The sequence below is a fragment of the Podarcis filfolensis genome (genome assembly GCF_964270895.1).
Source record: "Podarcis filfolensis genome assembly, chromosome: 12".
Lineage (NCBI taxonomy): Eukaryota > Metazoa > Chordata > Lepidosauria > Squamata > Lacertidae > Podarcis > Podarcis filfolensis.
The window spans coordinates 18,751,320-18,774,377 of record NC_139614.1 but is presented as its reverse complement, the minus strand read 5'-3'; the positions used below and the strand labels follow the sequence as shown (position 1 = coordinate 18,774,377).

Genomic DNA, 23,058 nt, shown 5'->3' with positions numbered 1-23,058 from the left:
GAAACCAAATAGGTCCTCCTTAGTCATTAAATTAAAGTATCTGGAATATGGAGTGAAATATATTAACTCGTCCATAATACTGCAAAAATATCCCATGTTTTCAAGTAATGTGCTATTTATACTAAATGGAGTGGAGTGATCATTATACTAAGCAGAAATTCTAGCTGAGCCTCATTGCTTTATTTCTCAATGAAGCTTTGCTTAGCATACATTTCTGAAAGAGTGGAGAAGGGGGTAGAGCCTGTGTTGCTCATGGAATTTGAACGTAATGCTACATATGTACATTTACTGTAACAGTATTTGGACAGAAATTGTCAGGGGAAATGTGTGCAGCTGTGAACCGAAGAGAAAGCATTCCATGCTCTGAAAAATACGTAGAGCAAAATAAGAAAGTGCAGGTCTGTGTAGGCTGGCTCTCTTGAATGATTATGGCACAAGGATTTACAGTCTTTGGGTCCATCTCATCAGCCAAGCAGTTATTTGCAGTCACCAAAACTTTATTCATCTCCTTGTTCCTGATCTTCTGCTGCACCTTCCATGTGAGTTCAAGGACAATTTTGTTCCCCTTCCTGAGCTCCAACCTTCAAAGTCCTTGTTTGTTTGGTCCCACGGTTCCAATATGCTCTAGGCATTTTAACAACACAGCAGTCCAAGAAGCCTATGCCACCATCTCCAGCTCTAATGATCAACAATAAATTATGGCACATCAACTTGTACCTGCCCACTCAACAGCACATCCCAAACACATATTGTCAAAATTACTCCTAGAGTAAGGTTATGAGCTACAGCACTTGTGCAATAGCTCAGTTGGTTAGAGTGTGATGCTGATAATACCAAGGTCTGAGGTTTGACTCCCAAATGGGACAGCTGCATGTTCCTACATTTCAGGGGACTAGATGAACCTTGGGATTCCTTCCAACTCTACATTTCTATGATTCTATGAAATCATGACCTTAGAAAAGCATTGTAAGGAAATTAAAAAGGTATTGCACATAGGTTTCCCACATAAAGACTAGCAACTGAAATGTATGTTTTTCAACAAGCTCTACACAATCATACTAGCATTAATGATTCTATCTGTTATTTCTATTGGCTCATTATAGTGCTCACTCCAGGAAAAGTCTTTTTATTATGGTTTTAGTACTTGCATTTTACTGATGAAAAGCTAGAAAGGATTTTCCAGTGGAAACATACACTTTAATGCAATACAAATATTATTGTGTTGTGTGTAACAATGTTCTGTCAACTTCAACTGTATCATTAACTAAGGCACACTCAGTGGTTCCATGGACTCAGCTATACAGCTTCAAATCAAACGTTTTGAATGTGTTTGAAAGTGCAATATACAATTGTGATACTAAATGGCGACTGAGCTATAGCAAATTCAATGCATTTTTCAAAACAATTTTTTAAAAAGCATTTTCACAATGTTTTTAATCACCTTTGTGTCTTATTCATATTTCAGTTGCCTTCAGGGATTTATTATAACCAGATTGCATAACTTTAGGAAAAAATAGATAAAATTATCAAGTTTCCATTTCAAACATCAGATGCAGGCTCCTTTGAAGAAGATGCTACACATAGGAGGGGGGGGGAGTTCTTCAAATGTAAGTTATGGTTATGTACATTTCTCAGCAGCAAACAGCAAGAAAAAAGCAAAAAAGCAAAATGCTTAAGGGTCAAGCATTGGATGATTTAATAGTTCATGAAATGCAAACCACAAAAAGAGATGAACAACAAGATGACAAACCACAAAGAACATAGTGCTTAATTGGTTATCATAATGGAATTCACAAAATTCATCATATTCAACGTCCAGAGATATTCAACCATGTTGATAAGCCTGTCTGTTCTGAGTTAGTTATCCAAATGTTCACAAAGGTGGTGGTTACCAGATGCACTCATAGAACAAAACCAGTCTTGTCTTTCAAATTTGGATACACACGGAAAGAGATATTTAAACTTCCCAATGATACCTTCACATTATTATATAGATGTAAAATGAAAGAGGAGAGAACGAGCAATAGGCAGAAAGATACAGAGGACATGGACTGGGACCTCTTCAGCTCTTCCTTATTCAACAGAAACAGCAATGGTGTAGCAACTGAATAAGGAAAATCAGCAAATTACATTTTGTATAAAATTCTCATGTGATTAAAACAAAATAGCACATTTGCCTTCATAATTTATCTGCACTCTTTTTATTTCAAATGCATAATTACATATTCATGAGTTTATAAAACTGGATTATCCAATGTCATAAACTGAACTTGCACATTATATTTAAAAAACTGTTCTGCTTGTGCAGTTTTAGCCTCAGTAGAAAGAAATTCAAGTCTCAAGGCTAGAGAATCTTGCCCATGGGTCCCTTCTGAATCTTTCCTAAGTTTCTAGTAAACTAAAGCATTGGTCCTTTGTGCTCTATACCACTGCAGACACAACAGAAGTTAGTGGGAGGTCTTCTTTTTGGGAGGTTCAACTAGCCATGCACATGATCCCAATGAGGTATGTGTTCTTTGAAATCCATAACATAACATTTAAGCATGTGCCAATATTGTTTGCACTTCTAGCTTTTGCTTTAGAAAGAATATACCTCTAAAGGGCAGAACTGATGATATGCCTAAATTCCTTGGCTCACCTGGTCCAACTGAAAAGAAGAACCAAAACTAGCTAACTACTAACATTAGTTTTAATGGGAGAATAATTTAGTTTAGCTCTTGCTTGTATGCACTGCGAACACCCAAATGGATTTTCCCACTGAATTTATGCCCGCATGGTGCCCATGACTGCACATGTGTCTGCCAAGACTTTCCCTAGTACCCACAACATTCTCCTTTTTCCTTCACCCATTTCAATACACTTCTAATAGGACTTTGCTTGTAACTAACAGAGGACTAAGTTTAAACCTAATGGGGTTTTGCAGCTGGGGAGGGAAAGGCTAGCTGTTCCCTCTGCAGCTGAGAGCCTTCTATTGGCTACAGAGTGAGTGAAGGACAGGTCAGTGTTAGAAACTGAAATATGAAAGCCAGGAGCTAAATGGCACCTTAAACCAAGGTTATGGGAGCAACACCAGAATGTCTAGGTGTGCTTTTTTAATAACAAGAATACAAAGCTGAAAATGAATGAACTGCAGCTAAAATATTGTGTTCATTGTTCACATGGTCCAACCCTTCCCCTGCCCTATTATTATTAAAAGGGTCTCTTCTCCAGTCCTCAGAGAATAGCTGGAAGTGGGGAGGCAGAAAAAAAGGTCCTCCTTTCCTTCCACTCTGCAGTTTTAATCTGAAATCTTAGGCACAGTACTGAGCCCAGAGCTCAGAAACTGCTCGCGCTAATGAAATTCCCTGTTGCAAAGTGTGCCTAGAACAATGGGAGTTTTGAACACTGGGGCAGGTGTGGTTACAGGTGTGGCAGAAGGGGTTGTTTGTGGTGCCTATGAGTTTCTCAGTTTTCCATATGTGCCCCAAGGCCTAAAGAGGTTGGAGACTTCAAAGCCATCACACACAAATATCTTTAATGCTGATATTTAGTAGATGATCATGCCCTATATGTCTTTTGTCTTTTTCTTGCACTACCATGAATGCCAAAAGGTAAAGGTAAAAGGACCCCTGACTGTTAGGTCCAGTCGCGAACGACTCTGGGGTTGCGGTGCTCATCTCGCTTTACTGGCCGAGGGAGCCGACGTTTTTCCACAGATAGTTTTTCTGGGTCAAGTGGCCAGCATGACTAAGCTGTTTCTGGCAAACCAGAGCAGTGCACGGAAACGCCGTTTACCTTCCCGCTGGAGCTGTACCTATTTATCTACTTGCACTTGACACGCTTTCAAACTTCTAGGTTGGCAGGAACAGGGACCGAGCAATGGAAGCACACCCCGTTGCGGGGATTCGAACCGCTGACCTTCTGATCGGCAAGCCCTAGGCTCTGTGGTTTAGACCACAGCACCACCCGCGTCCCCATGAATGCCAAACTTACAGCCAAAAACTAGCCACATTTATTCAGTAAGTCCCACTGGTTTCACTAGGCCTGAACAAATGAAGCTGTGGGGCTTAGGAACCCAGTTATGTGACCCCTTAGGGCCTACAAAGCTTGCAGCCTCTCAACCTTTTTCAAACACTCTCCCTTGTGGAGTGTTCCCTCAGCCTCTTCTCCTCTCCTCTCTCCTTGGCAGTCCTCCAGGCAGCCACTCCTGCTGCCCCTGGTCTCTGTCTGAGCTGCCCTCCCAAGACAGGTGCCTCCTCACACCACCCCACAGGGGCATGGGCAGAGGATTCCCTGAGCCTTAGTGGCCCAACGGAGACTGGTCAAAGGTAAACGTGAAGCCAGCACCTTACCTTGGACAGCAACAGTGGCTGCAGCAGGGTTGCTGTACCAAACAGCTGTGCAAGCCTTTGGGAGGCAAGGATGCAAGAGGGCATCAGAAGAGGAAGGGAAGGATAGAGGGACAGAGGCCAGTGGTGCCCACAGCACCCCTGAGCATCACCCACACCACCCCAGGGTTCCATGACACACTGATGGGAAACCACTGCTTTAAGGATATTTCTTCTCTCACAAAGGAGTAGGGCTTGTGAGAAGGTGGGACTATAGAGTGACTAGCCTTTTTCAGAACAGGCTGCCTTTTCCCTTGGACTTGTCCAGGGTTCTGAAGGACCTGTCTTTGGCTGTTCTTGCTTTCTGACCTGTGACCTTTAAGAGCATTCAAACTCATTGCCTGTTATTCTACTCTTACAGCTCCCTACTCCAAACCCCTGCCTCACCTGTTACCAAAGACTGGACAACATACAGGGAACTAAATAAAATCAAGGTATATCCAAATGTTGTGATGTCTTATTCTTCTGTTGCTCAGAACAACACTGTGTGTAATCCAACCCAAATACATCTGGGAAAGTGGTTGAGTTGCCAAGATTCCAACAAATTATTATCGCAATGTGATGAAACAAATTCAGAATGCCTAGGCAGACATTCCAAGTTTAGTTAATGGATAAGATGATTCATTGTTATAACATAGCAAGTCTGAATGGAAAGACAAAAGCCCGAGACTGTGTGCAGAATTCAAAGGTTGGAAACTTCCAGATGTGAGTATAAAATGTTACTGAGCCAGAGGTTCCCAAACATAAAAAGCAAACCATCAAAATTTTGGAGAATAAGCTCATTCCTAGAACCTTTTCAGAGAAACCATTTCACTAAAAGAGGGAGGGAGAATTCTATCAGAATGCAAAGCTCCCTCTGCCAAGGCTTTTTTTTGGGGGGGGGGAAGGGGGTTCCACTGTGAGAATCATGAACGTGTTCAGACTGTTCAGGAGTCATTGCCCTGAATATGTTTTATTTGCCTTTACAATCCTGACAAATTCCATGCAGCTCCCCTCATTGTAAATCAGCTTCATTTGGTCCATATCAGCCTGTAGACAAAACTGAAAGGCTATATCATCCCACCCAGATTGGCTAGGATAATTCTATGGAGGAAAATGAACTCCTAAGCCAAAGGGGTGAGAGTGCTGAAATTGTGCAAAAGCAGCAGCAGATCAGCAGAACAATGATAGCTAACAACAGAACAGCATTACGCTGGGAAGTTTCCATCAGGATTTTAAGAGCCCTATAAATCAAAACAAGAGCTATTCAACAATGCCCTAATAGGAATGATTCCTATGATCTAATGCAAGACATGCAGATTTGAACATACTTCGGCTCCATTAAACTGCCATCATCATGTTGACTCCAGTACAAAGGAAATTTCCCACTGCCTGTGCAGCTGCTAATCCACCTCTTACCCTGTTTCTTGCTCCCATGTGCCTTTTCCCACCCAATAACTTTTGCATGTCACAATTTATGGTCCCAGTGCATTGCCTGTGACACGATTCCTTGCATGGTCATATCATTAACATAATACTGAACAACTTTTCCAGTAAGCATTTTTCAACTTCACATACTTCATTGCACAAAACCTCCATAGTTTCCTTTGTTGCAAGAATCTTCTCTGCAAGCGAAAGAACACTGTGAGACCATCCAAGACAACTTACTTGATTTATACAATAATTCCAATTTTTGTATTTCAGAAGAGTCTAACACAACAGTGTTGAACCACTAATACAACGGTGTTAGAAACTCAGATGCATAAACTAATTGCCAAATAACACCTTAAACCTAGGTTACAGTCACTACAACGGAATGTCTAGGAGACTTTTTTGCAATTGAATTTGTTGCTATTATTATTTTTATCATTCATTTCATTTCTATACTGCTTTACATTTTAAGGAAAAATCTCAAAGCAGGTTACAACACATTAAAACATCAAATAAAATAAATTCAAGCTTAAAGGAAAAGACTTCAGATTCTTCTCTAAGGGACATTTTGCTTTCCTGATATTTATTTATTTACAGTGGTACCTCGGGTTACATACGCTTCAGGTTACATACGCTTCAGGTCACAGACTCCGCTAACCCAGAAATAGTGCTTCAGGTTAAGAAGTTTGCTTCAGGATGAGAACAGAAATCGTGCAGCGGCGGCGCAGCAGCAGCAGGAGGAGGCCCCATTAGCTAAAGTGGTGCTTCAGGTTAAGAACAGTTTCAGGTTAAGAACGGACCTCCGGAACGAATTAAGTACTTAACCCGAGGTACCACTGTACCTACTTAATTTAAATAGCTGCCTCATGACAGAAGTACTCTAGGAAGCCAGTGTGGTGTAGTGGTTAGAGAGTCAGACTAGTACCAGGGAGATCAGGGTTCAAATCTCCACTCAGGCATGAAGCTCAATGGGTGACCTTGGACCAGTCACAGCCTCTTAACCTACCTCACAGGGTTGTTGTAGGGATTAACTGAGGAGGGGGGTGAACCATGTACTCCTTGTAGAAAAAGGTGGGATATAAATGGGATATAAATAAGCTCTTCAGTTTACTTCCTTAAGAAAGCTGGAGGAGCCAGCCAGATGGAGATGTCAGTCGCCAACTTGGCACCCAGAGATCTCCCCATGGTTGCAATCGCATCAGCAGTACTCGCAGAATGCAGCTGGCGCCTGGGGAATTTTGAACACTGTACACTTACAAAGTAGAGGGGAAATTGTCAAAACTATGAAACACTGATCACTTTACTTGAAAATGCCATATGCCCCAAGATTCGAGGTGGTAAAAGTTCCCATCAGCCAAAAACAACAGCTTTATGTGAAATAAATCAGCCTTCTGTGTAATGCACACTTACAACTAGCAGGAGAAAAAGATGGGTAAATAAATATTGCTTACAACCCGTTTCCAACAGTTTTTGTGACAGCATATAAATGCTTAGGTTGGATCAGCCATTCTGTTACATGCACCTGAACAGCTATATGCACCTGAACAGCTGTGCAAATGACTTCCATGGAGGAACACCAGCATTGCGGGAAAATATGGTGGTAGAGAGAATATTTAGGGCTCAGGTGACAATATGAAAGAACAAAGCAACACTGATCTAACTACTTAATTGTAGCAAAGTAAAAAATAAAAAAAGACTCCGCTAAGCTCATTGAATTCCTGCTGCTTTCAGAATAAATGAAGCAAATTTACATTGGGGGATAATGCAGAAATGGGTTTACTCTGGTGTCAAAGCAAATGCAGAAATTTAGAAAGGACTCATACAATTTCCCAACTAACTGATTACTATTTCTTGTATCTTCCTTCTCTCTGCTCTGGATTCTGAGTTGTATTAGCCGCCCTTAGCATCCCTGCAAATGTCATTTCATATTTCCATTCATGCATCAATAAACTAAAAACCCAATTCTGTTTATAGCTTTAAAATACTGCTAAATCAAGCACTACTGAATTCATTATAAGACAGATAAATACTAGTTTCCATTTTGTCACCCCTGTGGGTTTTTCTTTAACAAGGCTATTTCAAATAAAACCACAGTGCTGATAAAGGGAATCATCAGCATTCTTAACCAAAGCTAAAATTTATTTGGAGAAGTCACACTTAAGAGGGTGAAGTGTTTCTTTGAAGTTGAAGATTAAATAGAGTAACTTGGCTAAGATTCTGATAATCATTTGTGCAGAGTTTTGGGTTCAGTAGATAATACAGAAGTGCTAACCTGATGCTCAAAACTTCAACATATACCTTCAATGCATCCTTCAAGGTTATTACCTATTTATTTATCTATCTATCTATCTATCTATCTATCTATCTATCTATCTATCTACCGTATTATTATTTTTTAATATTATTACTTGTATTTTTATTATGGCCTTCCAGCAAGGTAAAAGTGGCATTTAAGCTCCAGAAAATTATGTGAGTTGGGTTCAGAAAGTGACTTTTCCAAAAATAGCCATCCTCCTGGACAGGGATGTGAATCTCAATTTCCCAAATCTAAACCCAGCACTAAACTCTGCAAAAGCTATTTCTATAATTAAAAGTTATTAATCAGGAGAAAATAAATGGTCTTTAAAAGAATGTAAAGGACAAATATGTGTAAGAAAACAACAGTAATATGTACTTCACTGGTTTGAAAACCAATAAACATTTGGTACTGTTATTTTTTTTAAAAAAGTATGAAATGTATTTTGATATTACTATTTGCTGCATCATGACTGCATAGTTCTTTATAATTTTAGTAGGATGCAGGAAACCACCAGCTATGGGCTTGGAAGCTATTCTGTGCATCATTCTCCCTCCCCTCCCCCCAAGCCATCCTCTGACATCAGATGGCTGACACCTGCTGAAGTTCACCTGCAGGAGTGAGGGGAGACACTTCAAAGGGCTTGTTCAACCCATTCTTACGTGCGCCACACATATGATGTCATATATGATGTCAGGTGTAAAGTAGGTGGCAGTGGCTTGTCCAAAACATCCTTGCAGACCTGGTGGGGCACATTTGGTTCCCCACCCCTGATTTAACTTATAAACATTACTCATACAGAGTTAAGTTTAAACATTTCTAATACTGCATATGCATACTTTCTAGTGAGTCTCCCCCCCCCCATGAACTTGGCGGGTCTTACTTCTGAATAAATGATTGGGATTGTACATCGTATCTGTAATCCTATGCACACTTACCCAAGAGAAATATCTCTTTAGCATAGTGGAATTACTTCCAAATAAGCATACATGTGTAGGATCGAGCAGAAAAACCCCAGCGCCACCTTCACTACTAATTAACCATCGATTGCTGCTTGGATGTCACTTTTGTAGGTATAGCAGATCGGAAGTCCTTTCCTGTCCACACACCATCTCTAAAGTGCACCAAGCACCTGTTCCTAGGACCCCAAATCCATCCTCTCTAGAAGGAACCATTGCTTTGCTCTTTCTCCCACCATAGGGAGAACCTCTCAAGACTGTTAAATAAAGTGTGTTATCTTATACATCTGGGACGTCCAGGTCCAGGGCGGTATATAAATTCAATAAATAAATTACGGTAATAAATTCTCAAATGCAATTGTCAGTAACTGCTTTCTCTAATCTTGCAACCAGAAATAAGAATAAGAACATTCCAATTTGTGTAGTGCACTCTTTTCCTTTCAACTCATTGTCACAACCACCCCTTTTACTATGTCCTTCTCCTTAAATGACTTGATCGTAGTTTCTCAGCTGTTCTGTTTTTTTCTTGGAAGAATCCAAGCTAGCCATTGGCTGTGTGTGATGCATTTAAAGTCAAAATACACAACCTAAGACCCAACCTTCTGTTAAGGGACAAATCTGAATGTGACATTGCAGCTGTATGTAACAAAGTCACAATATATCTATTTTCCTTGATAAGTAATAGGAGGGTAGGCAAGAAAGGGATGCCTATCCCTTCCTTTCCTAGTTACTTATTCCTTGAAACATTCTTTCACAAATACACAAACAAAGAGAGAGTGCTGCTTTCATCCTTCAAGCCACCACAGCTATATTTGCCAGATAAATAAAGGTTTGGAACAAAAGCAGCCAGGCCAATTGCCCCCTCCTGAGGTCAATTTGCAATGGATAAGGCCCCACTGCAGCTTCATGGCATGTAGTGGAGTACAGCATGTAGTTTGCTCACAGAGAGGCTAGCAAAATTCTCTGAGCTAGGGCTTGGGCACACTCTATAGGGCTATCCTCAAAAAGCAGCAAACTTTACAAGCACCAAAATTACCCTTTGACTCAAAATAAAATCCAGGTGATGTAAATATTTCTAACTCCCCTATCCCTGCACCTGTTGTGATCCACCTTCCCTGTCAATCCACACTCCCCCATTCCCTTTTCAGAGGGAGGGTTCCCCCCACCTGTTGCAGCAGCCTGTGGGAGAACTACGCATCCCAGGTTGATTGGTCTTTGTGCCCTGGTGTGCTGTGATCTGGGATGGAATTGTCCCTTCTCACCCTGGGCACCCCTGCTCTTCTTTCCACCATAGCAACTTGCATATCAGGAAGGAAAAGGATAATGTATTTAGAGGGGGTTGGTTCTGTGGGGAACGGGAAAGATGGCAAATATGGGTTTGGAGAAATTGTATAAAATCTGAACTTTTTAAAAGTTACTGAATCACTGCCAAATTAATCTGATGCAAGCTTGAGAGAACTTGCATGTATCTATGTGCCTGCGGTAATTTATTAATTAGTTTATTGAGTAAGATCGGCTGCAATGCTAAATACATTTACAAGGCAGTAAACTACATTAACACAATGAAACTTATTTACAAGTGAACATGTATAGGATTCTGCCAAGAGGGTGACTTGGGTTCAGTATCTGAAAGGTTCCTTACTGAAATTTGCTTCGATTTGCTTCACAAGTGCAGTCATTTATGTGATCAGCTGCCTATAATGCAATTTTACAGGCAGAGTTACACAAGATAAGTTGTTTGTGAGAGTAGCTCTCCACATAGCTTATAGGGAGTTTAACCACACAGGCACTAACCTTCAATTTTTGTGGGAACACAGGAATCTGCCTTTATATAAGTCAGACGATTGGTCCATCTAGCTCAGCATTGTCTACACCAGTGTTTCCCAAACTTGTACCTTCAACTGTTTTTGGACTACAGTTCCCATCATCCCTGACCAGTAGTCCTGCTAGCTAGGGATGATGGGAGTTGTCGTCCAAAACAGCTGGAGACCCAAGTTTGAGAAACACTGATCTACACTCGGGGTTTCAGGCAGGGAGTATTTCTCAGGTCTACCTGGTGGAAAACCTGGGATCTTCCACATACAATGAAGAGACAAGGAATTTCCATCATTTTAGATACCACCTGCAAGAAATGCCTCTTGGTTTTGTTGTCTTCCTGAAGCTAAAAAAAATAAAACAGGAGGTTGTCAAGCTCATGACTCAACACAATACATGGCTGGTGGGCTACATTAAGTGAAGTGAGACACAAACTGGTCTACAATTGAAACTGTAGCCAATTTTAGTTGCATTGCCACTATTTGCTGTGCCCTAGTCAGGGGCATGATTAATGCTGAAAATCCTAGACTTGACTAAGGAAGGGATTTGGATGGGAGAAATCACAAGTGTTAACAAATCTTCTTAAATATAATTCACACCAACACAGTTGTGCTACCCACCATGCCTAAAGCCAAAAGGACAAAGCAAATATTTCTGATACTTTCCAGGAACACACTAGAAGTCAACACACCAGAAGCTTGTTTGCCTGCTAGCATTTTAAAAACTTTGCAATAAAGTGGCTCTAAAAGTTTGAGATTCAGCAAACCCTGATTCAAATTCTGCTAAGCTTCAAAATCCAGTGCATAGCATTGGGCAACTTTTGGTGTTTTGGGGGGCAAGGTGTTTTGACTTTGACTTTATGAAAAACATGAGGTACAAACATTAAATAAACTATGTATTCCTTACTACAGGCATCCCCAAACTCGGCCCTCCAGCTGTTTTGGGACTACAACTCCCATCATTCCTAGCTAACAGGACCAGTGGTCAGGCATGATGGGAATTGTAGTCCCAAAACAGCTGGAGGGCCAAGTTTGGGGATGCCCACCTTAGTAGAAATGCATAGGATTGGACTGTAAATAACTCACTTTACATGGTTGTGAAGGCTGCAGTCTTACATGCACTTACTTGAGAGAAAGTCCTACTGAATTCAGTGGAACTTTCTTCTGAGTAAATCACAGGTGCCCTATTTGACCTCAGGGTTGTGCCACATATCTGTGTCTTAGCTTCCATATAGCTATGGAACCATGTTAGAGCATGGTGCTGTTAACACCAAGGTTGCAAGTTGAATGCCTGTATGGGATGGCTGCATATTCCTGATTTGCAGGGGGTTGGACTAGATGATCCTGCAGGTCCCTTCCAACTCTTTGATTATGAATTGCCCATCCATCTTAAACACCTACTCAGATTTTAATGGGTTTCCCTATTATTTTTCTAAGTATCAATTGTCTAGGGAGTGAAGTGTAGGTTAAAGAGAGATAGCAGTGCTTGCCAATGTCTACCCCCAAGAAGTCCTATTCGTTTATTCTTACTATTATTTATTAAATTTTGTATTGCCCCCCCCATCCAAAGATCCTGGGGCAGTTCACAACAGAAAAATACAAAATGAGATTACAAAATATATAATAAAACAAACACAGACCAATAACCCTCCGTCTCAGTTTAGTCAGTGGGTGTAGGCATGTAGCCCAAATGCATCTTTCCTTTAACTTTGTACTTTATGCATTGGATAGTTCATGCATAGTTATTTTCTCAGAGCAGTCACTTAATGCTTGACGCATTTGTATGCCTTTCACAAAGTGACAGTGTAATGAGAAAGACACAGTAACTGAAAGTAGGTAGGAGGCAGGTGTAGGTGCAGAGGAGGACTATGAGAAACCACTGTAAATTTTCATTTTCCAAGAGTCAAAAATCTGGCTCTAGTTAAGTCCCATGACAATTACGCCATTTAATAAGCAGAGTTAGTAGTGCCAAGTCCCTGCCACAGGATCACCACCAAATGTTAACTATTTTATACCTTTTCTTAAAGCATTTCCACACTAACTTTCCCCCTCAAGCACCAAAGTTACTTTCTGGGGAAAGACTTTCAGCAACAAACAGCAAAATGTTTTTTCCCCCAAACTGCAGCTCCGTAATTTTTAATTATTCATTTTGGTTTAATTAATTGCTTTGTGTTTGGTACAGTTAAACAGCAATCTTGAAAGACCAATGAAATGAACCAGAAAGTGTCATTTTCTCTATGGATGTCAAGCCAGTAGCTGGTTGTTTACATCAGCATATATGACACAGACAGGAAAGCTTTTATTAGTAAAAAAATAATAAGCATCCTTTGCTCCTACTGTACTGACTATAGCTCACCTATCAACAAACACTAGGATCTGAAATCAGAACCAACTGTTTTTCTCTTGCTCCAGGTTCTGCAGAATTCTCACCAGATAAGCCAACAAAACACACCTCTCTCTTCCGCCCACAGGGGGAAAAAATGTATTATTTTAAAAATGCTTTCCAAGCATTGAAGCTCCTGAACGTGCTAGCCAGTAAGGTTTGGAGCGCTCTCTTTGAGATTTATTGGCATTCCTAAGTGCTTTTATAACAAATCACTGGCTCAACTTATTTTAGCCATTGCTCACCAGAGTTCTCAGTCTCGGGTACCTGTTTCCCGTGCCAGGACTCATCATACGAATTAAACAACAACAACAACCCAATGCCTTGGAGCACAGATAGAAGGGCACTGCTCTGAGATTCAGTGGAAAGGCTGGATCCAGTTCAGAGGGTGAGTTTGGGAGGTTTCAGCTGCAGCCCTTTCCCATCTGAGCTTAAGGATGCATTCGCTACATCAGGGGGGACATACAGTCCAACCAAATCAAAGGTCCTTCAGCTTAAATGCATGGGAGGCAGAGAGCGAGCAGGGGGAAAAGAGTTTCGTCCTTTAGCAAGAACTATAAAGAAAAGCTATCAGGAGAAACAAAACAGTTCAGGAGCCCTTTTGCGCACCAGCAGGTCCCACCAGCAGAGAGTCACAAGGCGGGAAAGCTCGGGGCAAATCTTCGCCCAAGTCCCAGGCGTCGTGGGGCAGAGCAGGCGAGGGGGCTCTGGCGCGTCTCTGAGGAGGCGCAGTCCTTCTTCCCAAGGACCCCAGACCCACAGAACCGCGTCGACCCCCCTCCTCCATTCTCACGAGGAACGCCGAATTGTTCCGACAACAATTCCAAGACGCGCTTCTTAATTTGGAAACTTCCATCTGCCCAGCGTCGCCATTCATCTCTACCGGGCCTCTTCCCTCCCCCCCCCCAGCCCACCCCTCCCGTTTTCGCGCCTATTTTTGCCGCCTTCGCGAGAGGCGCCTCAAGGCAGCAGGAAGACCGCCGCGCAGATCCCCCGCTGTCCCTCTTCCCGCCTTTTAAGCCCCACAGGGCAGGTTCCGTCTCCTCTCCGTGAGGGAGAAGTGCGTGGGGATTGTCGTCCCCTTTCTCTCCCCCCCCCCGCCAAACCTGAGAGGAATATGGACGAGGGCGGGCGCCGAGGCTCCCCTCGCGAACTTACCGCTCCCGGGCTGGGCTTGGGCTGCGAGCAGCTTCTCCTCTCTCCTGCCACCAGCCGAGCTCTTCTTCATCCTGCGGGAGGCTGTCCCTGCGCGCCCACCCAGCCGCCCTCAGCCAGCCATGCGCCTGGAGGGAGGGAAAGCGGGGCGGTGAGGCGGGGTGCGGGGGGGGGGAGAGAAAAGCAGCCCGGCTGGGACTGAGGGGAAAAGGCGGGCGCGCGCGCGCACACGCCGAGGCGAAAAGGAGCAAGCCGGCTGGGCGAAGGAGCGCGGGAGAGAGGCGAGCGGGTGGGAAGCGACACAGCTGGAGGGGTCTCGGGGCGAGTCGGCGGCTGCCCACGCAGGCTTCCCGCCGGGCAATTCGCCTCAGAAAAGGAGCATCCCCGGAGAGCCTCGTGAGAGGAGATGGCCGATGGCCGGCCACTTGCTGCCTGCTGCCTTTCCCTCGCGTCGGCAGCAAAGAGCGAGCGATAAACGAAGCAGCGCCTCCTGACACGCGCGAGGGGGAAGAAAGTTGGCAGTGGGGGGCAGCTTGCCCCCGAATGGCCGCCCAGAGAGCGGCTGGCAACGGGGGCAGCAGAGGACTTGGGCTGCCATGCCCGAGCCCACGAGGGCGAATGGGGGTCATCGCAGCATCCTTTCTGTTTTTTTAAATACATGTTTATAGTCAGGGGGAGCCTGGCCGGGTAGTCAGATGCTCATTTCGTTCCTTTATAAATGTCCTTTGTGCTTATTCCCAAGTAAGGCTGAAAACCTCCCTTACATGGGAGTAAGCCCTATCATATTCCATGAGGCTTGCTGCTTAAGTAAACACAGTGAGGATCGCAAACCAAATGCACCAGGGCAGCAGAAGCAAACTCCCGTTTCGTTTTTGCAGCCTTGGTGTGAGTTAACTGGGTTGAACGTGCAAAGCTTCCCATGGTCAAGTATTCCTTTCTTTATAAAGACTCAGGATGGGCAAACCTTTGCTCATTTCATTGCTCTAACAGAGAAGTGGGCAACTCCAGCCTGCAGATCAAATTCGTCCCATTACGGGTCCAGTTTGGCCTGCACAGCAGTTGCCACAAGCCACCTGACATCATATGGGACCTAAGGTGTGTGGCAGGTAAGGACATGGCTACAAAGGTACAGCTGGGGGCTTAAAGTGAGCTCCTGGTTGTTCCTCTGTAGGCAGGGCTTGCTGACGACAAGCCCCACTGGGATCCACTGTATTAGGAGGAAGAGGTTGAATCTGCCACCTTAGGCAAATGGCTTCACCTCACCTCATGCATGGACCACCAATAACTAGCACCAGCCAAAGGTCCATATAGTTAAAGCTATGGTTTTCCCAGTAGTGATGTATGGAAGTGAGAGCTAGACCATAAAGAAGGCTGATCACCGAAAAATTGATGCTTTTGAATTATGGTGCTGGAGGAGACTCTTGAGAGTTCCATGGACTGCAAGAAGAACAAACCTATCCATTCTTAAGGAAATCAGCCCTGAGTGCTCACTGGAAGGACAGATCCTGAAGCTGAGGCTTCACTACTTTGGCCACCTGATGAGAAGAGAAGACTCTCTGGAAAAGACCCTGATGTTGGGAAAGATTGAGGGCACAAGGAGAAGGGGACGGCAGAGGACGAGATGGTTGGACAGTGTTCTCGAAGCTACCAGCATGAGTTTGACCAAACTGCGGGAGGCACTGGAAGACAGGAGTGCCTGGCGTGCTCTGGTCCATGGGGTCACGAAGAGTCGGACAAGACTAAACAACAAAGCTGGCCTCTGAGAAACCAGTTTTCCGGGTCTATCGCTCCATTGTTTCTCAATGGGTAGATTTGCTGTCCATTTACAGATAGACCCAACATCTGGATGTCATCTTTCCACCCACAGATGACACTCTGATTTCTTTCCCTGGTTTCCATCACTCCCTCCAGCCCTTAATTAATTGTACAGCTGAGATCATCAACTTCACAGCCTGCCTCCACTGCAAAAAAAGAGAAAGTGTTGTGATAACACTACTCTTAACCTCCTCCTTCCAAACAAAATGGGCTGCACTGTATTTATAATTTGTAATCCAGAGGCACAATTCAACTCTATTTTTCATTCACTACATAAATAAATTGCTGCTCCTCATTCCACCCACCAGTACATGACTTTCGGGCCACCTTAAGCACTGATCATTCTCATTTTAGAAATTAAACACTGTCGGCATTACATGCAATGCATATTGCACAATACCAATGAGATAGGCCATTTCTACAAATTTTCCACCAAGTTACTGGCCCCAAGTACACATGTGACAACATTAAGCCAAACCATGGCTTAGCATGAATGGGTTCCTCCAGCCAATTTGTTCTCTCTGATCAATGGGTTGTTATCCTGAGCAAAGCCATAGCTGGGTGTGTCATCTGAATGTGAACTTGTGGTTTACCACACTTCAGACAAATGACAAGCTGTGTGATTTGCAACTCATGGTCTGCCTGGAGGAGCTAAAGCTTGGTTTAGATGACATACCAAGTCAAACCGCACAGCAGATCAGCATCAAAATGCTCAGGAAGGAGCAGAACATCCATGATCTCCTCTTTGGGAGCCCACATGTTTTGATCATATCTCCCAAGATTTTGTCTTCTTTTTTTCTGAAAAGCAGCTATGAGTTTGCTGTCCCTTTATTTCCTCACTCATCCATCCAGTGAGGATAACAGCAGTTCCAATAATAAAATTTAGATTTCAAAGATGGCACAGCAAGGGGAAAAGAATTAAACAACCCCCCACTCCTTCTGCCCGTTCAAGTGCCTAAGCAAATTGGCCACCCATGTGTAAAGTAGCCAGATACAAAAAGGGACAGAGTCCTTTAATGCTTCTGTAGAAGATGGAATCTCAGCAAGTGTAGCTTATATTCCTATTGAAACCTGCTGAAATTCCTACTACACAACTATCAAGTGTGAGTAACACTGGGAGATCTGACTGTAGGTCTCCCACATCACACATAATTTGGCTCTAGGCCTCACGGATCATAGGGGGAGGAGGTTCAGCACAGCCCGACTTTAGCTGAATCAAATCTGTGTTGAACTTAGTATGGGTAGTTCCAGATGGGGAGCTAAATTTGCAATGAGTCACTGAGATATCACAAATGGTTTGTTGGCAACATACATTTTATTTATTTACTGGGTTTTTCCTATACTGGGTAAATCCAAATTGAAATGGAGTGGGTGGGTTGGGTTACAAGCTGGCATTTTTAATGCCAAAAGCATCATGTGGGTAATGCAAAAACAAAAACCTTGTATGCATGAAGAACATCATTCCCACAATAAACACCCATCTGAAGCCACCCAGCACTCAGTAGTTAGACATAGAAAGGATAAATACTTTTGCTGAAAGGCAGAATATAAATATTCTTTAAAAAACAACAACACAGATTGTTATGTTTTGCATGCAATTCATACAATATTTTCTCTGCTTAGCTTTGTTGTTTTGAATTATGTTTATAATATGGTCATCTTTCAGTTTTTGTTAGATGTGAAAGCAATGGCTGTTCAGTTACTATACAATAGGCAAAGTGGGACAAAAAATATTGTTCCATACTAGTCAATGGGATAAGTATGCAGCTCTAAAATATGATAGTGTAACTATGAGTAAAACTCAGAACACTTCATACATCAGATTTGTAACCTGAGTGCTAATGTTATGTAATACAAGCAACTGCTAAATCATTCCTACTAATGTATTTTCCCCCTTTGTGTCAAATGATAGTAATGATAGCATTACCATTAAAAAAGATTTCTATAGTTTATGTTAAAACAATGTTCTGCTCAGTGTCCTCAGTGTATTCTTTCATTTGAGCATTCATGAAAAAAATTCTCATTAGTCTATTTAAAATTCTTGTTTAATGTACTTTTATGTTCCATTGTGGGGAAGACTTATTGTGGATGCACCCATGCACCTCTTTTTGTGAAACTATATTCATCAAATTCTGCAGCTGCTTTTAGTTGTTGTTTTTTAAAAAAAATAGTGAAGGTCTATCTCTGACATAGTTTTGCCACCATCCGTCCTCTGACTTATTCTTAGGAGCATTTCAAAAGCAAATCCTTTTAAGCAGTCCTTACCCTAAAAAATGTACTGAATAACTAAAGTGCAAAAGAATAGCCAACATGGTTAGATACATTGTTTATCAGCACTGTTAATATAATAACTTATTCTTATATACTAAGTTTTAAATTGATACAATTTTTCCATAAAAGGGCAACTTCTCTTGCAAAACATACTCAGTTTACCAAAATTCAGTTGGACCATCAAGAGTATCAAATGTTTTTTTCTTTTTTAACCTTTGCATTTGTCACAAAGATTCACTTCTAGAAAACATTTTAATGCACTGTTTCCTCCCCATTTTCTTTGGCAGTGTCTTGAAACAAAATGCAAACAACCTTGAAGTTTGTTGATATTTGCTGTTGTTGAACATAAACATACTTACTTATTTCTGATCATAAAGTAAGTGGGATCCGAAGGTCAAGATTTTCTAGCTTCTGAAGCCTGAATCTGTTTAATTATGTACATTAATCAGACTGGAAATTAAAGAACAAAAAGTTATTTCATTAATTTTATTTAATTGGATTACTTTAAATGTAGCAGCTATAAAGCTCTGCTGCTGATCACAGTTGTCTTTGTATTGTTAGCCATGATTTTATATATGGAGACTAAGATATTATTCATCTTTACTTGTGACAGTGCAGGATTTCTCCCCACTAAAAGAGCTCTATAAATCATAGTATATCATGCAGTATATTATCTGTATATGACACAAAATATTCACACCGAAAACATGCAGTAGGATCATTTGCATATAACATTGAACATTCTGATGCACTGTGGTCAGTGGAATGTTTGGCCATTTTGTATGCACAATAGGGAAAGGTGTGTTGATGCTCCCGACAGTGCGTCTAAATCTAAAGCTTCACAAAATATCACTCATTTTTATTTTCAAAGTAAAAGCAGCAGTTTTGATCGGTACAGAAATATGCCCTGGAGTGAGACCATGTGAAATCAATCAAGTGTGGGCAATGGTTCCTGCATCAATCACACAGGTGATTCCACCCAATTGGGACCATCTAGTGAAGGAATTATGTCATAAAACTTCATAGCCAATAAGACTTGGCTAAATGCTGGTATCACTAAATACAGTCAAATCAACCTATGGTTCTATTCCATGCGATGGACACAGCAGTGGATCAAGCTGGAGCTTAATAGCAAGAGTTAAGAGTTTGGCCAAGCCGAGTCAGGCAAAGCAAAGCAGGACAAAGTCTAGGTTTTATCATTGTCTGTGTAAGAAAAGATAAAGGTGGTCCTTTCTAGGTTGCATAAAAAAGCAGGCTTACCAGAAGTTGAATCACATCCTCCCATCCATCTAGCTCCCTTTACATTTTCCTTATTGGCGAAAGTTCTCAGGTTTTTCATGTTCATCATTTTTGTTGCTGTTGTTTAGTTGTTTAGTTGTGTCCGACTCTTCGTGACCCCATGGACCAGAGCACGCCAAGCACTCCTGTCTTCCACTGCCTCCCGCAGTTTGGTCAGACTCATGCTGGTAGCTTCGAGAACACTATCCAACCATCTCGTCCTCTGTCGTCCCCTTCTCCTTGTGCCCTCAATCTTTCCCAGCATCAGGGTCTTTTCCAGGGAGTCTTCTCTTCTCATGAGGTGGCCAAAGTATTGGAGCCTCAGCTTCACAATCTGTCCTTCCAGCGAGCACTCAGGGCTGATTTCCTTAAGAATGGATAGGTTTGATCTTCTTGCAGTCCATGGGACTCTCAAGAGTCTCCTCCAGCACCATAATTCAAAAGCATCAATTCTTCGGCAATCAGCCTTCTTTATGGTCCAGCTCTCACTTCCATACATCACTACTGGGAAAACCATCGCTTTAACTATACGGACCTTTGTTGGCAAGGTGATGTCTCTGTTTTTTAAGATGCTGTCTAGGTTTGTTCAATATTGTTTCTAGTAGTCCTTGTATCAGTTGACAAGGATTTGATGTAGGGAGGTGCGTACGTTTAACCTGGATAAGAGGAGAGTGAGATGAGAGATGACAACCATCTTCAAATATCTCAAGGGCTGTCGCATGGAAGAGAGAGCAAGCCTGTTTTCTCCTGCTCTGGAGGGTAGGACTTGATCCAATGGCTTCAAGTTACAAGAATGCAGATTCTGACAGAGCATGGGGAAAAATCTTCTGACAGTAAGACTTGTTCAACATTGCGAAGGTGATGGATTCTCTTTCATTTTAGGTTCTTAAGCAGAGGTTGGATGGCCATCTGTCATGCAGCTTTACTTGAGATTCCTGCACTGTAATCCTCTGCTGGATTAGGTGACTCTTGGGATCCCTTCCAACTCTTCAATTCTATGATTCAAGGAATTGATACTAGATACAGCAAGCAGTATATTCCCTGACCCATTTCATCCAAACAGCAGGCTCTTGAGTTGCTTTAATAAAGCTGTTGCTTGTTTTCCAAGCCAACTCTAATGTATGTCTTTTTTTTATTATTCCCCACTCCCACTACAGGTACAATACGCAGCCTTCAAAAAATTCAATTGTTAATAATAACAACACCTATAGAATGCAACCTAATGCTACTATAAAGCCAGAAGTGGAAATACATTGTCACACATTAAACTGCCCATAAGTTTTGTTGCATATTACAAAAGGAATCATACTGAAAGCCTTAATGGAATTCATTGTTGAGTGAACACACACTTATCTGCTCCCACAAACACACAGGGTGATAATGGAGAACCATATGAATCATCTTTATTATCTGGTAATACCTCCTTTGAGCAAAGATGTCCTTATTTTATCATGTTTCTATTCAAAATACAAGTTGATAATTAAAGCATTTTTCATTGGGTGTGTATTGCTTGGTTTCATTTTTTTTAATCAAAATGCACTCGTTGCTTGGGTTTTGAAAGAAACAGTATGAAGATGTGTCAGAAAGATGACTGGACCTCTTGAAAAATGTGTTGTGAATGAAGTTATCGGTGTGTAGGAGGTATAGAAAACTTGTCATTTATATTCAGGAAGATGTCAAGACATTTGCAGTCCACAGCCATTATACAGATTGCATTAAAAATTAAATTAAAAAGGCAAGTGTGTAAGTCCATCTAACCCACCATTTAATCTGATAAAACATGTTACATGTTTGGATATGAAGAATTAACTTTAAAATTATCTGGAACTTAGGTCTACCACTCTGCTCTAACTGTCCAGGAATCCTTTACCTTTACCTTTAAGGTAGCCATGGAGCTCTAAAGCAGTGATGAAGCTGGAACTGACTACAGGATAAGATGCCATGCCATATCAATGTTGCCTAAATAACATCTGTTAAGGATGAGGGCTTTAACACCTGTAATTTCCAGGCATTTTGGAGCTTTCATGAACATGTTACCTTTGCCCAGTGCTGTTAAGGGTGAGTAGTGTCACAAAAAAAGCATTGCCTATGCTTGTCTTTAGACACCAATCTACCTGTAGAAATCTGGGCTAAGGCCTGCTGATAACCCTTTCCCCTGTAATGAGCTCCTCTCGTAGCTCCAGAGTGTTCAGTTTGGGGGATGCATCCTGAAGGCTGCTCAATGCTTCTTTTCAAGGTGCCCTGACCCATGGTACACTATGAGAAAGGGACACAGGTGGCGCTGTGGTCTAAACCACTGAGCCTCTTGGGCTTGCCGACTGGAAGGTCGGTGGTTTGCATCCCCATGATGGAGTGAGCTCCCGTTGCTCTGTCCCAGCTCCTGCCAACCTAGCAGTTCAAAAGCACACTAGTGCAAGTAGAAAAATAGGTACCACTGCAGCAGGAAGGTAAACGGAGTTTCCGTGCACTCTGGTTTCCGTCATGGTGTCCCATTGCACCAGAAGAGGTTTAGTCACATGACCCAGCCACATGCTGGCCACATGACCCGGAAAGCTGTCTGTGGACAAACAGTGGCTCCCTCGGCCTGAAAGTGAGATGAGCACTGCAACCCCATAGCCGCCTTTGACTGGACTTGACCGTCCAGGGGGCCTTTACCTTTTACCTACACTAGGAGAACCTTTTTCTCTCTCCCACCCCACTCCAGCCAATTTAAGCTATCATTCCCTCATCGGCTCTCAACTATTTTTATTATTTTTCTCTTCAGGGCTACAGGGACACTAGCTGCTGCCTTTCACTAACCCAATCTTGGGGTTTACATGGCACTTTGTAAGTTCTGATGATCTGTGCTTTGCAAAAACTAGTCACCTGACATCATTGTGACCTGGTGACGGACAGGTTTGTGGAACCACCCACCTGTTAAGCTTGATCCATGGGAAGTGGGGGGATTGGTCTACCAGCAAGATCCAGTTCCCCACCTCAGGTATTTTCAAGCCTTTAAACCAGGAATAACTGTTTGGCCCAAGGAGCACATTCAACACTTAAGAAGCTGCATGCCATAACCGCATACTCTCATACAGATACACATGCATGCCGTCCTCAGCTGACCTACACACATTGCTTGTTATTGCTCCTGCTTCATTCAATATATGATTACTGTGTTCTGAAGGGGCTTGGGGTGCTGGATCAGGCCCCCAAGCTAGGTGTTAGCCTCTCCTGCTCAAACCCCTGCTGTGCTGGTGTGTTATCACCATCACCATCATCACCACCATGGTGTTGCAGTGAAATCCAACTTTCTGCTTACCTACGCATC

General features: G+C 42.4%; 1 protein-coding gene across 9 annotated transcripts in view; it reads right to left on the bottom strand.

Annotated features, from left to right (window-relative positions):
* Window positions 1–23,058, bottom strand: part of ZNF385D (zinc finger protein 385D) — a 589,542-nt gene that overhangs the window by 364,938 nt on the left and 201,546 nt on the right. For 8 of the 9 annotated variants that reach the window (XM_083578081.1, XM_083578088.1, XM_083578094.1 and 5 more), the window contains one exon: window positions 14,388–14,512. The exons of the other annotated variant lie outside the window; for it this stretch is intronic. In XM_083578081.1, the coding sequence (XP_083434207.1) occupies window positions 14,388–14,457 (70 nt within the window). In that variant the 5' untranslated portion in view covers window positions 14,458–14,512. Of the gene's footprint in view, window positions 1–14,387; window positions 14,513–23,058 lie in introns of those variants that run through there. 9 annotated transcript variants of the gene reach the window in all.